Raw genomic sequence first — 19613 nt, forward strand, 5'->3', positions numbered from 1 at the left:
TTATTGTTTGTGTTCATGTTCGCGTTGAGTTGAATTTTGAGCGAGGTCTAAGAGTGTAAGATGTGTAGATTATGAATTGTTGAAAATTCTGTGCTGCCGACTCTGTTTTCTTGCTCTGTTGTTATGGCTATTAGCTTCATAACGGTTTAGGTTTTTATATTGCGACTGTAGTTATTGAAATATTGTTGAATAAGTTTGGTATCTGTAGTACGTAAATGATCTGTTCAATTTCCATAGGTTATAGGTTAAATTTGACGAAGGCATTGACCTGTTAGTTCTCAATTAAAACTAATTTAGATTTAAACAGGATTTAATCTGATATATGACTACAAATTTAGGCTCACTTGTTTACTATCTGGAAGTGCAACATGAGTTTTTCAAGTGATGAAGTAAACTTCCTTGTATACAGATACCTTCAAGAATCAGGTAAGAGTAAACACGATTAATCTCTCAGTTATTTCATTCCATTAATCCTTATAGGCTACTTCTAATATTGATCTTATCTTATGATAGAATACAATCAGTAGATATGTAACCTTTTTGCTGGCAGAGGACAAAAGGTTAACTGGCAATACCTCCTTATCTATGTTTTATGATATTAACTATCACTGGGTCTTTAACCTAATTGCCTGTAGGTGCATTTTGGATCAAAGATGTGCCCCTAACGTCCTGTATAAAGTGAACCTAAAACATAAGAATGTGTAATGAACATCCTAGCCGTTTCCCACTGATGGCCACTTATCTGAAAATGAAAACTTGTCGAATAAGATACCTTGATGCTATCTTGCGTTAGCTGACTGGTTTTCAAATTATCATTGGTTAGCAAAACCGATGTCAATGAAGGGGTGGGGTAGGATAAGCGCACCCGGTTTTTTATATCGAAAAATGTAGTCATCGATACCTAATATTCGCATGGGGATAAGCGGACCCGGTTTTTTATATCGAAGAATGTAATCATCGATACCTAATATTCGCATCTCAAATTCTAGACTATCAATCGATATAAAAGTATTTGTAGTCCGCAACAACAAACATATATGTTTTAAATTAAAATGTGAATTTAATATTAACAGTGATCAAACAAAAATAACCAAATTAGTAATAATAAATTAATATTATAACCAAAATTAGGAAAACTGAAGACGACCATATTTGCTTCTCTCACAGTTACATTCATTTCTTTCCCACAAATTTCACATATTGGGTTTTTCGTTACGAGTTCTACATGTTGAAGCCACGAAAAACATGTCTTATCATCTTTCAAAGCAATGTTGTGTAGTTTTCTAAAATTGACTGCCATTCTTAATAATCAAATGTTACTTATGTAAAATTGAAATATTACCCTAGGTGTATTATTTTAAAGTGTTTACAGCTGTTGATATAGATTATTTAAGTTAATTGTTCAAATTAATTAATCAGTATCGATTGATTATATCGATGTTTATAATGAAGTAATATCGTTTGCCAATTTCGATATAAAAAACGAGAAAAAGAAAAGAAAGAGTTGTGTTGTTTGCGTTAAAAACAGGGTCAGCAAAAAAACCGTGTATGTGTACTGTGCCTGCCCAGAGAAAAAAGTATTCTTCCCTTCAAATCATTCGACAATTTTCACAAAAGTTGTAAAATTAAGACAAAAAGGGTAGTGGGAGGAGTTGTACATATATTGTAAATCATTATTCAGTAGTGTTAAACCATAATAACAAAGTTTTTCATTTAATCGATAGTAATCAAGTATTTCGGTCAGTTTGACAAGTTCAATTTGTGCCAGGAGCGGCCAGCCCAGAAACGGGCTGGAAACCATGATGTCACTTATAAGTGATACATAATATGGAGCAGTAAAATGCATATATTTAACCAAACTAAGGACCTACACCACTAAGTAAAACAAACACAAACATTTTAGCTCCTAGTAAATTTTATACTTTTTGGTATTACCAGTGAACTTGTTAATATAAAGTAATTGTTATAAAAGTTATATAAGATTTCTACAAAATAAATTAGTAGACCGTATTAAGCGTATAAGTTATCTAATCTTTTTATAAACTTCTAGCTTGTTGTATTAGGCTTATAATGTTTTTTCTAAATCGGAAAAATAGAATAAAATGACACTTTGGTATTATCCAGAGGCCACTATTTTTGGACAAGTTATTAGGGGCCAAAATTAAACTTCTTTTTATGTTACTAGTTCTTTCCTTGTTTCATAATGAATCAAAATACCTGACAAGTTGTACTTGCTTTTGCCAAATCATCTCTAAATAGGCCTAGACTAGCGCCCTTTCAAGTAGACCTAGACGCATGAATCACTTGTCGCTTTTGAATAATTAATTGTTGTTATTATAGATTTGGTTTTCATTGATTGTCGTGTGCTTAATTAATTTATAATTTCATTGTGAATAATTATTTTTGCCTTTGGAATTTACCTCTAACTGAAGAGGAAAATCTTTTATTGGCAGAATACATGTGGAAATTGGGAGTAGCGGTGACTGGTGGCAATGCATTCAACTCAATTCTCGCAAACATCGCTTCCTTTTGGGAGGCAGAATACGATAATCGTTCATTGTAATCACTTGTAAATTTAGAAATAAGTTAAATAAAATCTGTTCTCTTTTAATACTGTAATTTATTTTGGTTCTCATTAATGAAAACTCATCCAAAAATAGTGGCCTCCAGATAATATTAAAGTACCTTTAAAAATAAATAAATATAAAATATATATTTGAGTAAGAGTTAAAGAATTCAATTTTTTTAAATAAATATAACCAGAAAAATACATGAAAAATATAAAATTATATTATTTGGCTGAGCTTAGCAAATATTTGTACATTTTTCTTATGGGTAACCATGATGGCAACAAGAAATAGAAGAATAGGCCTAAATAAATGTTTGAACAAACTCAGTACAATCATATGAATTTTTAATATCTGACAGTTATATTCATAGAGTAATAAAAAAAATAATATTTTGAAAAATTAATGTTAAAAGTTGGTGACAAGATTTGATTTTGCATACTCTTACGCTGTAGTACCTTCCCTAGCTTATAGAAACTTTTATTTGAACACTGCTATGAAACCTAACTTAATGAACAAAAATGTGACTTTGTCATGTGGCAAGATATCTCAATACAAATATTTTATCCGTAAACTTTAAATTTTTTATGAATCATTTGTATATGGACAAGAATGTAATAATAATAATATACCATATGTGTTCTGCTATGGTGCCTGTTCAACCATATAATTTGGCCACACTAAAGTTTCGTACGATTATGTCTGGCTATCTGTCCACAGGACATTTCGAGGATGAAATGAGATTTGAAATTTTGCATGCAACCTCAGTAAAATCTATTATGCGACACATTTTATAGCCTACTCGTACCTTATTAATAAATGGTAATAAAATTATTTAAAAAATTACAGTATTATTCGAATAAGAGGGTTAAAAGTTCTTGAAATTTATCAATAGGATGCTGAAATATATCCCATTCAAATTGTAATTTGGAAAATTCACATTTTTAGTTAATAAATAATAATAAAATTATTTCAAAAGTTACAGTACAGTACATATGTATTTAAATATGATGATCAAAAGTTCTTAAAATTTATCCATGGGATACTGGAATTAAATTAAATTAAAATCATTATTTGGAAAATTCTCAAAGTTAGTTAGGCTACGTATAATTTATTTTTCTGCACTAGTTTTTAAAATCACAAGTTATAACGTACAAGATGGTGATGCATCACATTTGAATTCTCAATGCTAGAAAGGAAATATTTACTTGAATAAATTGTTTTAACAAAAATGGATGCCCAGATTTAAGTGACACATTGGTTTTTGCTGTGCCCAGTGATGGATTCAACTGGAAGGTATAAACCAGCCGGAAGTGATCTCTGTGGCTGTATATCCCATTTGAGTCAATTTGGGTCAGTTGGTTGATTGTTGTGGTGAAAAAGATCATAGTGTTAATTGTTCCATCTATTATTGTTGGTCACTCATCCAAATTGGTGTCTGTGTTTAAAAAATGAATTTGTAGGATTCCAACACTCTGCCTATACATTTGGCATAGAATCGCACATATCACAGTCAAACATCAATGGAGCCTTGGTGCCACCTGCTGCTCTCCTCAGCATCTTGCAGAAGGGTCTGCAGTACACAGAGGCTGAGATCAGTCTGGGCGAGGTAATTTATTCTAGATCCGGATAAATATTGGTTCAGAAAAGAATTATCTTTATGTTATAGTTTTGTAGTTTGTTTAATGAAATCAATTTTATCACTATCTCTGTTACTAAAATATAAATAATTGTTTACTTTTTTTACTGTTTTTCTTTTGAAAATGATGTGTATGTAAACTCTAAAGCTTTAGCTACTCTTGTACATGGGAACCTTAATATGTTTTAGACTTAGTTTTGATAAAACTTGTAAAGATCTCTTTACTCCTTTTAATAAACTATTTATTTCTTATCAGGATGGGACGGAGCAGCGACTAGTGGAAAGCCTATCCCTGATTGATGCTGTGATGCCAGACATAGTTGCAACACGACAGAATCAGCAGAACCAACAGAAACAACAAATGATCAAAAGTGAACCTCCTGAAGCTAATGGCGAGGAAGCTAAACCAAGTGAGAGACTGATATTCTACTAAAATAGTTGGGAAGATTTTTGAAATAATAATAATTATAATAAAAGGACCATGCTCCAAGCCCAAATTATATTTTAGGTATTATACCTAGATATTCCAAAAAGTTGTATGCAGTTTTTGTTACAAATAAATCTAAAATATTATCTCTAAATCCGTACAACTTCACAATAGATTGTTTGGCTGCAGCTGTAGAATGAACTGTAGCTAATTATGAAGTTTAGTGGTGAAGCTAATACTATACAGCTTATTAATTTTGTCCAAGACTAAACTTTGTTTTATTTTCAAATCAATATTTTTGTTGCGTTACTTACATAGAAAAAAGGTTGTAGAACCAATACAAAAATATTAAAAAAGTGTAAAATGTACGAAAAATGGTTCATTACATACAGAAACATTATTTTTAGCACTGTCAAATGGTAAGTATTAAATAAAAAAACCTCATAAACATATTACAAATTTAATGAAATTATGATCATTGTAATATTTCAACACAGTTTAATATAATCAGAGTGGCATTGAAGCAATGAGGGCAGAATGTTGTTGAAATGTTAATTATAAATAATGTCAGAAACGTACTCAGTTGTAATGAAACGTATGTTACTTTTTATAAAATTCTTAAGAAAATAAGTTCTTTTACTTGAGTACCATTAAAACTCTTGCTGCAGTGGGGCATCTTCTGTATGGTCTGTAGAAGAAATGGAGAACATAAAAGAAACAAGAAGTTTAGTTCAACTATGAAAATAATCTCATGGATCTTCTTGTTATTCAAAATACATGATGTTAATATTTTGGGAGGAGAACATCATATTTAGATAATTTTTGTATTTCGATAATTATTTATATGTGTTTTATTTCAAGATTTAGCTTTGAAAATCAATCATAGTATTGATTCACTGACATAAAAACAACTGTACTGTAAATCATTGATGTTAAAATATTGAAAGATATTAATTTGAGGACCTGATAATATATAATTAAGATAAATAAAATACAGATTATACTAAAATTCTAAAAGGAGGTGGTAATATATATATATATATATATATATATATATATATATATATATATATAATCACTATTAATGTGTGGTTTCCTTTTTTACAATACACATATGAAACAAATACAATACACAATATTAGGTTTATTATGATAGTAACTAAATGAAATAAATATTTGATGAGTTATTACTGTGTATGTACAGCTACTGTGGCTCCAGCTCCACAAAACAGTACAGAGATGGAAGTGGATGTCAGTATTGAGATTCCAGCCAGCAAGGCAACAGTACTTAGAGGCCATGAGTCCGAAGTCTTTATCTGCGCTTGGAACCCTACTACTGACCTCCTTGCTTCTGGGTACATTACTTGATCTTTCAAAATACAAACTTGAAATTATGAATTAACACACAGCATGAGTGGCTTTTGAGTAGTTGAGATCATTTATTTCATAACATTCCAACAAACAATGTCACATTATGTGTTTTATGTATTAGAGGTCCACAACCATTGCAGTGGAAAAAAACTCCCCTGAGTTTGAAAGACAGCCTTAGTTTAAAGTATTCTACAAATCTGATGATTATTGGATAATGTTCTATTTTCCTACAAATGGTTTTGCAGCTTGTTAAAGAATTTTCAAATAGATAAAGGCTCTTTTTCAAATATCTATAATTTGGACAGGCCGTATTACTCTCGTGATGGATATGATAAGGATGTAAACAAATAAAATACTCAATTTAAACTGTTCAGGGTTTTTTTCAAAAGGTACAATAATTTATTTTTGTAAAAGTAATAAGATGATAGGTATCTTAAAAATTAACAACATACAATGTTTATGAAAATAAATGAATTTTTTATATTTAAAATAATTTCATTTAATTCTTTTGGATTTGAAATACTCTTGAGTCAACTCATTTAAGAAGCGCAGGACACAACATAGTTGTGTATTTTTTAAAAATTATATAATCTTGTTATATTTTTATTATTGTTACTTTATCCATAGTGCAGTTAAGGTTAGAGACACAATTAGTATGGAAATTAACTTGGAGCAGAAAATATGTATTCCGACTAGGAGAACCTCTCATTTATTGTTACATCAAAACATTATATTTAAGAAGAAGGAAGTTGTTATTGTTCTATCTGTCTGAATTTCATCAAAAATTAAAATAGCAATGCCACCAGTAGGTGTAATCAATCACTGGCAGGGCTAATAGCATTTTGAGCATGTCACTTCTAGAAAATTGCTAATACATGATAATTTCCTATGTACAGTACATGCATGTCCATTGTGAAAATTAACAATACAATTAATTATCTAAACTGTCTAATTTAACGTAATTTGACTAATTTGATATTAATATATCCATAGAGTTCCATATTCCAAACTAAGCAATTAAAATGTTGGATGTGATAGTCATGTTCTAATTAGATTGTGTCTATACATGACGCAGAGTCAAAATATCTTTATAACAACTTATTTAATAGTTACAGTGTCAAACAAAAAATCATAAAACAAACTGTATAATTTAAAAAGTAAACATTGTAAAATGATACTGGTACATGTATATTTTCTTCTGTAAGAAATTTTTTATGATGGTCAGCAAGCCAGGAATTCAGTGCTGTCTCAGTCCTAATCGTGTCTTGGATCTCGAGTCCGGGGGAGGCAGTTGTATATTTTCTCTCCCTTATATGTTGTTTTCTTTTTCATACAGTGTAAGATGTCTCCGAAGGGAGTACATTGGTATGTTTTAAAATATTTCTCGGTGCTCTTTATCGAGATACAAAACCACTTCACAGATATAAAGACCAACTGCTGTCAAGATTTTATGTGTCTTGTAGGCATCCCAGCAGCTGTCAAGTGGTTGGATCCCAGCTAATGTCATAATGGATTTTTAAAGATTAATAATTCTTTTTAACCCTTCAACGCGTTTTGCCGTACTAGGTACGTCATGACACTTTCACTTGAGATCGCGTTTTGCCGTACTGAGTACGTCATGGAGTAGTCGGTTATTTTTGTAGCTGTAACAGACAACTATCGAATGTTTTCAATGAAAAATGTATACCAATCGAAAGTAGAAGATTCAAACTTTCGATTAATTGAGTCGATATCTCGAAAAATCGATCTTTAGAAAAAATATCTGAGAAATCAGCTGCATTCAAGACGACGTCATTGCCGTGCACCCGATCGTTTGTCGGCTTACGTTTGTTGTTGTTGTTTACAGTCATTGTTAGTGTGATGGTTATGTTCTACTGACATATTTTTGTGTGTTTTATGTTCCTTTGTTTAGTTATTATTATTAGTTATGCTTAGTATTAGTTTTACAAGCTAACTATATGGTTTTGAAGAAGGAAATCCCGTTTTGACAGGAACAATTTGTTGTGTTTTACAAACATGAGTCGGGAATGTTTTGTAGGTTAGCTAGCTTTTAGGGAAATATTTTTGCATATTTTAGGGAATTTATTTTAAAACTGTTATCGGTTTTGTAAAATATTTTAAAATCAATCGAAAATGAGTAATCTTGAAGGACACCTAGTGGAAAGAGACAGTAAAATTGACAGACTTTTGAACCTTGAATCAGATGAAGATTTCGACGATGGATATGACAATGACTTTGCTCAAGCTGAGTTTGAAGTATTAGACTTAGGACAAAATAGTGATGATGATATTGAAAATAGGCTAGGTGAAAACATTGTAGTACAAAATGAGTTCAATGTTGTTGAAAGAGGAGGAGGTGATGCATACCTAAATGTAGGCCTAGGCTTACCTGGTTTTTGAATCATTGTAAAGTTAATAAACTAACCTAAAGTAGGTTAATTTTGTTTAATTTGGCTAATTCTAAACACTAACAACATAATAACAACAAAATAATTATAAACTTGGGTAATTTGCTTATATTATTTATAAAACACAAAATCTCTAAAAAACCGCCAGAAAAATCAACGCAGGAGGGGGTATGACCATGAAAAAAAATAACGCGTTGAAGGGTTAAGTTCATAGTGCAGGTGCCACTCAAGACAACCAGCTCATACCTCACGTTTGATTTTAAGTGTGCATAGTAGGCTGTTCAGGTAGTTTCATTCATCATGGATCTTGTAGATTTTAATTTTTAAAGCCATTTTGAGAATTTGTGAATATGTTATGCTGGGCACTGTATTCAAGTAACCTGTCCAGAACTAGCTTCTCACTAAGTTTTGGAAAGTTGGTATGAGTTCTTCTTTTTAAGCACAAGATACACTTTGGTTATTTTCAGGGCTGACAGGAAAAGTCCCTGGTGTAATGATTTGATCAAAACTGCTGCTAGGGGAGGAAATCTTTTCAACACAATGTTTCAACAATTTTTCGTCGATTCCATCTTTTATACTTGAGTAGTTTGATACAGTGTTTTACTTAATTTTCATTCGTACATCGAATGACAGGTAATGTATGGGATACAAACATTGTGGAACAGCTAGGAATACTTCTATTCTTGTTCTTAATTTGTTGTAGGGTGATATGTGCTCCATACAAAAAAATAAAAAACTTGAGGTGGTTTGCTACTTTTTCCGGTTTTGTAATTATTAACTCATCTATATCAAGGGTTATTTCTTTGTCAGCCTTTTGTTTACTATATCTAACTTGTGTCAGTGATGTCCCAGACTGCCTTAGACACATACATTTTCTGTGTCACATTTTGTTTTTTTGTAATTGCACTGGACAGTTTCTGTTTGTAGCCATTTTTTGCGTGCCATACCATATTGAAACAGACTGAATTAATGGTTTACTAGTACATAATATTTATTAAATTGCACATGCTGCAGTCAATATTATCTCCAACATTGCAATATTAATACAATGTGCTGGTCTGTATTGCATTATCCCTATATTGCCACCGAGCAATTCCAAACATCCCCAACCAGATCTGTTCCAATTTTCTTGAGAAATCACTATCTCAGATCGTTGACAGTTAACAGATAAGCTGCCATATTAGGCCAACTGGTCTGACACGTAATTGTTAAGATATAGTTTGTCAGGCGAAGTGCAACCGACTATCTACAGACAGCTGTATGTACAGTGATAATGACTATAGATAGTGTCACTAAACAGCTTGTAGTAATTTTCATTAGCTTACCGCTTGTACTGCATTGATGAAACTAATTTTATGGAATTATAATGAGAAGGGCATTTCTGGCCTTTATCATTTGTGATAATGTATATTTTATCTTGCCTCTTGGTTTGCCTTACGCCTAAGTTACAGTGAAAGTTATGTTAACTATGTTTGAGGAAGATTTAGTCAGAATCTCATGTGGTAATTTTTCACACAAAACTCAGAATCTCATGTTTACACGCTTCTCCAAGATGACACTTAAAGATCCAATAAATGAATACAAAGCCTTTGGCAGAACGACTTGTAGTTTACGACTGTAGGAAAAATTTTAGATGGTTTGGCACTTTTGTCAGCAGTGCAGGCAAACATTGGAAAAGTTAACACCTACCACATTTTTTATAATAATATATATATGTTTTTAATACGTTTGAAGAAAAATAATTGTAATATTTATATTCTATTCTATGTATTAAAATCAAATTAATATAAAAGTTGTTTGGATACATAAATTATTTTACAATTCCTCATTTACCAAGCAATGGATTAGTATAAAACAGTTTAATAATTTATGCTTATAACTAAGAAATAGTTATTAAACTTACAGTGTCAGTATATATTATTTATAATCTTGGACTATAAGTAAGTAAAGAAACTCTAATTTCTGTACTAGTCACGAGCATTTGTGTAATTAATAATAATTTAAACACTTAGATAATGAGTGGAAATTGTATTTTTCCCTTGTTCGTCATGTCATACACCTATTTATATTTGGTGATGCAGCAAAAAACCTACAGAGTTTTTTACAACTTTTGGCATATAAATGATAACAAAATCAGACTTGATGCAACACCAAACCAGCAGAACTGATAAGATTTCCAATATGACCAGACATTTTAGGAACGGTAGCTATCATTTGCTTTCTTTCTACATTATTGCTTCTACCGATACTATAATTTAATGATTATGGTATCCGAATTACTCCACCGTTTTGATTCTTACCATCCAGCAATCTTTGTTTTATCATCAAATGTAAATCTCAGATTAGCCCACAACTTAACATCTAATGAGCTCAACCGATTTCCCATCCACTGTAGACCTTCTGCTCTTCTGTAATCATGTCTATCAAAAAGAACAGTTGTATATATAGTAAGATGTGTCTAATCAAATCTATGATGAAAATTAAAAGCAGTGACATGTTTTAGTGTAATTTATTGTTTTTTTTTTTCTCAACATTATTATGTATATTCAAATTGTATGCTATTATTCATTTTTTGACTTGTATGAGATAAGTATATACATTTAGATATTAGTTAGCCTATATTACTTGTAGAACAACATAATTAAGTGGATGTGTGTAGGTCAGGAGATAGTACAGCGAGGATATGGGACATGGGGGATACCACCACCAGTCCTAACCAGCTGGTACTACGTCACTGTATTCAGAAAGGTGGAACTGAAGTACCCAGCAATAAAGATGTCACTTCATTAGATTGGAATGTAAGTGCTAGAAATTACACACATGATGTATGGTTTAGTTTTGATTGATATATTGTTGTGATTACTAAATTCAACATATTTATGAATGTCATGACACATTATTTTTAGCAGTTTTATTAAAATAATTAACTGGAATTCTAAAGTTTTAATAATAAATAACTGATTAAGAGCAAATTTTCTGTGACAAGACAGGAACTACATTTAGGTTTTCAGTGAATAGCCAACAATACAAAAATTGATTTAACAGCAGGTTACATAGTTAAATTTCATATTTCACATTGTCTAACCACACCAACTTTAACCCTTAGCACGCCGTAGACGGAATAATCCGCGATGTTGTTTGGTCTTATAACGCCAAAGACGAAATAATCCGCCGGTCAATAAAAATATATTTTATTACTGTTTTTGAAGTTTATAAGTTATATACATAAGTTATACACATAAGTTTATAAGTTATACACATAAGCCACAATACAAAGTAATGTACTGGCTTGACCAAATAATCCAGTTGCAGCTGTCAGCTGGCCGCAGTAGGTAAACAATAAATTTGTTTGTTGCTGGCAGCTGTTCTCCCACTCCCGTCTGTACGCCGATGACGATACTATCCGCCATTACCGACTGTCAGTGGAGCACGCATTGTGCCTTGGGAAGTGTTCTTGCGTTGTCAATTCTTATACAAACAGTTGTAAAAAGTTATTGTTACCATGTTTTAGGTGTTATAGTAAAGTTTTTATTGTTTCTTTTCTGTTGTGTAATTATGGCTGCAAGTCATGTCCCGAGACCCCATGGCTTCTTCCTGATTTTTGTTTTGAAGTTTACCGTACAACTGCCTAAATCTATTATTATCAGAACTTATAAAACTAATCAAGATCAGCATATTACACTTTATTTGTTTTCTTATCCTTGTACATAGTTTTCATATTTTTTATCACATGCATTTCATTACTCTGTAACCTAAATTTGATTTTGATTGAAATATTCCATTAATATGAAAAAATGATATTATTATTATATGCAAGTATTACATTATTGTAAAATTTATTTTTTTTGTGTGACTATTAGTCATTAGGAATTAATAAAAAAATTAGCTTTAAGGAATTTTCATTTTTATTTTTTCACCTTAAATGAGCGTAATCTAAAAAATTACTAAATTTATATCGGCGTTCAAAGGGTTAAAACTCTTCCAACATTTATGAATGTTTTTTCTAACAAATATACAATTTTTTAAACATTTTGAAGGATAACATTATCTTAAAACATATTTAGAAATTAGAATTTACATAATATTAATAATTATATAACAGTATAGTAGTTTTATATTTATGAATGTTGACAGTGTGATGGAACACTATTAGCTACTGGATCTTACGATGGATACGCTCGTATATGGATGACAGACGGTCGACTTGTAAGCACTCTCGGACAACACAAAGGACCTATCTTTGCTCTCAAGTGGAACAAAAGAGGGAACTACATCCTCAGTGCAGGTGTTGACAAGGTAAGGGTTTTTTTAATATGTTCAGTACAAGAGGTTACAGTACTCACTGCACTGTCTGGTAACCAATTGTTAATTCTTCAATAGTGTAATTTTATGAAACTGATTGGCAATGGAATAAAACATATTTTAGATTATTTGGGTCCCTAGCCAACAGCTAAATGTTACCGCTGACAATTGATGCATGTTTCAGACAACAATCATCTGGGACGCAGCAAGTGGACAGTGCACTCAACAGTTCTCATTCCATTCGGCTCCTGCACTAGATGTTGACTGGCAGACCAACACCAGTTTTGCCTCTTGCAGTACAGATCAGTGCATTCATGTCTGCAAGCTTAGTGTCGACAAGCCAATCAAATCTTTCCAAGGACACACTGTGAGTTTTGATGAACCATTTAATATTTTGAGAATTTAAAAGACAAATTTTGTAAGGGTATGAATTGGTCTGTAAAAATTTAAACTTGATTGTGTGCAAAATTTTAAATATTGTTTTAACATATTTACTTATAAAAATTCAGTTTTATTGCATACTTCTATAAAGTTCAAACAGCCGCCATCTTAAAATCTGTTATTGGTTGAGATTAGCTAACAAACTTAAGCGATATACTTCAATAATGCTCATCTATGGCTGTACATTCACTGTCATAAAACTCATTCTTGTCTATGTAGAAATAAAGGTTCATGTAAAATTCAAAGTTTACAGATGAAATATTTCTCGTGAAATCTTGCCACACAATATATTCACATTTTTTTCAGTAAGTTAGATTTTATAGTAGTGTTAAAATAATAAAAGTTCAAATAGTTGTTTTTTATTCAGTGGGCCAGGATCAGAGAAAATGTAAAAAAATCTCTCAGAAGTTAGTTTGATTCTCCGTTGTATTGGTTTATTTGTACATAGACAAGATAGAGTTCAATGTTGGTGCATACCTCTCCAAGAGATCTGGCTCAACTCTAGCAAAGACTGTAACTCAGGTTAATATCTCTTAAGAATAAATTAAGCTATGAACTGGAAATTTTATGTATTTCGTAAGCACTAAGGGTTTTTTTATAAACAGGTAAATTCATTTTCTGTACGTCTGTATGTCTGTTTCCTGCTCAATTTCAAACAAATTGAGCTATGGACTTGATTGAAACTTTGTACTTAAGTATTATATAGTCGTCAAAGTGGGGTTTCCGGACAAAGTTGTCCCAACTCTTATTTTTTCGTGAAAATAGTGTTTTGGAAAGACGTTTGTTAGATAGATAGCACAGGCCTAAAATTTACACCAGTAGTACACCAGAATGTCAGTTGGATTTATACAAAGCTTAATGAGATACCTTTTGAAGAAGAAAGTAGTGGGTTAGTTACAAAAAGTAACGTCGAGAAGGAGACATTTGCGTACTGTTGCACAGCAATGACAGAATGAGCCGAGGGGGTGAGCGGCAGGAGAAACATTTAATTACTAGAATTGGCAGCAGATAAGTGCCATAGTGTGATACTGCCCTGGCACTCATGTCTGCCATAGCTAGTGTCGATTGTTCTCTATATGTAGAATGAAATAAGCTATAGATTTAAATTTTGCATGCAACTCCAGTCTGACGTTCTTCTGCCTTGTGCATATATAAATATATGTATCTTTATATATATATATATATATATATATATATATATATATATATATATATATATATATATATATGCTGTATAACGTGGCTTGTGAAATTTATTTCCACAACAATTTATTTGTTTACATAAGTTTAACTGGACATTATATTTGCTAGATGTTACTCCTTGTACAGATTTACTATTTCTGTTTGTAGAATGAGGTAAATGCTATCAAGTGGGATCCTCAAGGCAACTTGTTAGCATCGTGTTCTGACGACATGACACTGAAGATCTGGTCGATGAAACAAGACACTTGTGTCCATGACTTGCAAGCCCACAGCAAGGAGATCTACACCATCAAGTGGAGTCCTACTGGACCTGGCACTGCTAATCCCAACATGAGCCTTATATTGGCTAGGTAAGTTCACTGCTTGGCATCTTCTCTTGTTAATTCAGGTACCTGTTTCCGAGATGCCATGCTATTGTGTCTATTGGCATCTGCTAAGCTTCTGTATAAATACTACAGAGTATCATGTGATTCTGACTTTTACTGATGATATTTAGATACTATTGCAAAGAGATCAAAATGCTCTTCATTTTTATGTACTTTATTAATGGATTATATATTTAGTAATGGCTCTTCTTCCTAAAAATATGACAGCTCTTACCTTTTTAACTGAACTGAGAAACACCTAATTTGTGATGTTAAACTTGATCAAATCTTTATTTTTTAGCATCAAACATTATTCTATATATTCAACCAATAATAAATAGTACAACAAATAAATAACTATAAATTAATGCATGACTAACAATTATGCACTAAATAAATAATATAACATGAGAATGATGATTCTACAGCATGTTACATAAAAGTAAACTAATTTGTGTAAAAATTAATGTAAACAATGAAATTAAAATTGTACGTCAATTAAATTAGATTTAAAAATGTATCAAGTGTTATTAATATGAGTCAGCAGTTTGACGAGAATTTACATTGTTTGAGGACTTTAAGTTAAATACTTATTGTTCAGTTTTGGATTAGTTTATTTTTAGGTGATAAAAAACACCATACTCTGTCATTTTTGCAACATACGCTAATTTAGGTACTAAATAGTTTCATTAGCATACATTAAATGTTATATGACATATAACTATAAAAACTACTTATAAAATCAATGTTTATATATAAGTGATTTATTTGTTATACTAAGTAAGTATAATGTTCTTAGTTAAATTGTTTTTATTTCTTAGTAATGTAAATAATTTGTGAAGTACTTTGTGTTTTATTATTATTAAATGCTCTTTTGTGTGAATTTGTAAGTTAGCAAATTATTGTTTGTTATGTTTGTTTGGATGGGTGATCTGCCTCACTCTGTATATTATATGAACAAATTCACAATACAAGAGGTTTACAGATAAAAATTAGTATGGCATTTGTCACACAATTTAGAAGTTTATTAATTTAAATTACTTTATAATAGTATCAACACTCATATTCAAATGATTGTCCTATTTCTATTTTGGTATATTTTGAGTTTCAAGATTCGGAAAGTTACCATAATTTTAAGAGTGAATTACAGTTATAGTATTTAAATTTAATCAAACATTGTTCTAGAAGCTGAAATTTGGACTAATAGATGTTGTTGGTTTCAGTGCATCGTTCGACTCCACAGTTCGATTGTGGGATGTTGAAAGAGGGGCATGTATACACACACTCACGAAACACACAGAGCCAGTGTATAGTGTAGCGTTCTCTCCTGATGGCAAATACTTGGCGTCAGGCAGTTTTGACAAGTGTGTTCATATTTGGTCCACTCAGGTAGGTACTCTGCATTAGTTAATGTTAGTATTTTATTTTATGAAATTTTGTAACATAGGGCCAATCCACCAGCTAGAAGTTATTTTCAGTTTCCAGTTATCAAATATTTGCTAAAAGGTTAAGAGTCTTTTAAAGTATAAAAAGTACAGTCACTTGGATATAAAAATCATTAATTCTAAATTTTTGTTTAGAACAAGCTTTTCTCCCCGGCCTCTTAACATTCCTATGTTCTGTTCTATAAGGTCTGCATACTTAAGTTTTTTCTTGGTCCCTTGAGCTTTGAACTTTCCAAGTTCCATTGTATGTGTGTGTTACCATTTAGATTTCATATTTATCACCATTGTGGGTTTGCATTTTCAGAGTGGACAGCTGGTGCACAGCTACAAGGGGACTGGTGGCATATTTGAAGTGTGTTGGAACTCCAGGGGAGACAAAGTTGGAGCAAGTGCGTCAGACGGCAGTGTAAGTTTCATCACTCAATGGAGTTTATTCAAAAGGATTGAATAAACTCCATAAAATACTTAAAATATACTAAAGTATTTAAAATAATTATAAATTTCAAAGATTTTTTGCTTAGTAAAAGAATACCCTTCAAATATTAGGACCAGTTTCAATCGTATTTATTTGATTTTTTTATTTCATTATTTTTTTAATCCATTATTTTATTGTTAAACAAAAATTATTACTTTTCAAATTGTTGTTTCTATCCAGGAATAAATTTTATAAATGATCAACTAAATAAAGGCAAAATTGACCTTCTATGTATTTACCTAGTATGTATTTTTCTTTGAATTGTTTTGGATATAAAATTGTGGGGAAGGTATGTAGAAAACTGATAGCTGGTAAGTGATTTTGTTCACATAAATATTTGTTGCTTATGTGATGTGACATTGCCTTATGATTACTTTACAATTTTTTTGTTGCAATCAAATGTATTATCCTAACACATGAATAAAAAAAAATTCCCTAACATTTTATTAATATCAAGTACTCAGCGTTTACCAGCACAGGAGTACTTTGAACTCTGTAAGCCATCAAAAGTTTGAAAATATGAGGTTTCGCTAGAAAATAACTGGGCTGAGGCTGAAAACTAATTTTACTTGCAGATATTTACAATATAATGGTATCCCCTTCAATGTACTTCCCTCCTCAATCTCTATACTGTGTCTTGTTCTGTAACCCTGTTCATGACTTCCGTCGTTTTTTTTCTTTTAATGCTTCAACAGTCTCAAATCGCATTCCTTTCAAAACTAACTTGACTTAAAGGAGTAAAAAAAGTCACAGAGGGCCAGGTTGATGTTGTCACCATGCTTGTTTGTAAAATTACAAACGTTTTACTTGCAGGTGTTCCAACTTTGAAAAGAGTTTGATGTTCAGATGCTGTTTTTTCCGGATACTAAACATTTTTCTGACGCAGAGACAAAAGGCTATCTGCTTATAACTGGCTCTATGGGTGGGATTAGTACGGGAGCTAGAAGAAACTCGAGGAGTGGTGGGAACTGGAATCAAGTGACTGGCCATACAGTATTCAGCCTTATTGTGTTTCTTTTGTGGCTCCACCAATAAAAATACAGTTATTTTCTAGCATCACCTTGTACATTGATAGTTGCTGACTTATTAACTTACATAGGGCATATCAAACAGGTTAAAATCATTTTAGATCGTTTAAAAGACTAGATATTTTGCAGGCAAATTTTATTGATTGTTATCACATTTGTCGTGCTAATCTCACTTGTAGACTTACTAAAAATGTCTTTCCAGGTGTTTGTTCTGGACCTCAGAAAGTTGTAGTAGAGCCGGTCCCAACATCTCTCTAGGGTTGTGATTATTACAAGACTCCAAGGACAGATTGAAGAAGTTGGGGTGTAATGTAATGTAGAGATCAGTGTTTACTTAAGTTGTACATATTATGCCAGTTAACTTTTACCTCTTAGATGTATTTCTTAGTTCAAGCTTAGATTTAAGTAATATATACATATATAATATGCTATAGCAGTAATATTTTTGTACGAAGCTGTCCTACATGTGTTATTATAACAATTTTAGTTAAAATATAATGTTAGTTATTATGACATCGTGAAAATCTCCATAGTACTGAATTAGTTTTCTGTTTATTAGTATTTTAAGGTTTACGATTAGCTGTTTACAATAATATTGGAGTTTTATAGTAAGTTTTAGAGTTTAGAAGAGTTTTAATAGTTTCAAAATTATTGTAGTACATGAGTCAGGAAATTATCATAGTTTTATTTTTAAAATCCATCTTTAGAATCCGATTTTAGATAGACAATACAAAATAATTGAGATTTATAAATGATTGTTCTGTTTATATTTTGATGTTGTGTGAAGATGGCTTAATCAAATCTTTTGATTATCTTGGAAATACATGTTACAGTATTAGAAATAATAAATAATTTTAAAAGTGCTTGGAATTTTAATTTTAAATAAATCAAATACATATATCTAATGTGTTTAATCCTCTGTACTGTGTAGGAAATTGCTGAATGGAAAATGAGCAGGTAATATGTTGGTTGTCATCATTGTACCTATTGTTCACCAGTACAAGAAACTTTACACAACTCTTCTTCCCCAAAGGCATCCAATGTATAGTATGCTATTATCTGAATCTACAATTGCTCACAAAAGATCTTTATTCTTGACAAACTGATTTAAAGAAAGTTGGAATGACCCCTGTTTATTGAGGTGTCCCCTTGTAATAATGCTATCATACAGTTTAATGCCATGCTAAAAGATGTAATATTAATCCTTTTGTTTTTTTGAGTATAACCAGCACACTTCCCAGCCGTTTCCTACTCTGTAACTTACATGTACAACCATTAATCCTTTCAATGGTTGATCTTTCCTTTCTAGTACCAAGTATGATAAGCATACATTTTTGTTTAGTGCCAGTAAACACCAATTTATTGATATTAGTAATAAAATACTAAAAGTAGTACGTACAGCATCATTATAAGATAGAAATGGTTTGATTCATTGTTATGTAAACAATGTAACAATTCCAGTAAAGTTAGTGATGTAATAAAATAAAAATTGAGTGGATAGTACTAGATTGTGTAAGGTTACTTACCGTAAATATGTCTTCCTGGTTATTTTTGTGAGTAAATTTTGTCCTATGAAAGTTAAATTGCTACAAATGCAGCAGGTCTTAACCCTGTAAGCATCAGTTGAAATATTCCGATATGGCAAACTTTTTTTTGCAAAGATTCGCTAAATTGTTTATCAAGTAAACTTAGAGATGGGTCGATTCCAATACCTAATACCTCAATTCTTACTGGTATTGAGGATTCTCAATGCTGCAGTTCTTTTCACTTGATTCTGATTCCAAATTTTTTCCAAGTATTTTTTACATAATATTAAATAAAACCAACAAAAGTGCTACAAATATGTTTGGAGTGTCACTTTTTCATGATATCGTAGCTAGTGATGTGTCCAGGGTCATACTCAGCTTTGGCAGTACATTACAAGTTAATAATTCACTGGGCA

At 31.3% G+C, this 19613-nt stretch overlaps 1 protein-coding gene across 1 annotated transcript; it reads left to right on the forward strand.

Annotated features, from left to right (window-relative positions):
* On the forward strand, positions 1-18534 carry LOC124359271 (F-box-like/WD repeat-containing protein TBL1XR1). Its single transcript, XM_046811886.1, has 11 exons — positions 1-426; positions 4031-4176; positions 4463-4616; positions 5838-5988; positions 11072-11210; positions 12547-12708; positions 12899-13081; positions 14506-14708; positions 15947-16112; positions 16473-16574; positions 17874-18534. The coding sequence occupies exons 1-11, from the start codon at positions 369-371 to the stop codon at positions 17901-17903; spliced, it is 1494 nt and encodes a 497-aa protein (XP_046667842.1). The 5' UTR covers positions 1-368; the 3' UTR covers positions 17904-18534.
* Positions 18535-19613: the final 1079 nt, after the last annotated feature.

The sequence above is a fragment of the Homalodisca vitripennis genome, chromosome 4 (assembly GCF_021130785.1).
Source record: "Homalodisca vitripennis isolate AUS2020 chromosome 4, UT_GWSS_2.1, whole genome shotgun sequence".
NCBI lineage: Eukaryota > Metazoa > Arthropoda > Insecta > Hemiptera > Cicadellidae > Homalodisca > Homalodisca vitripennis.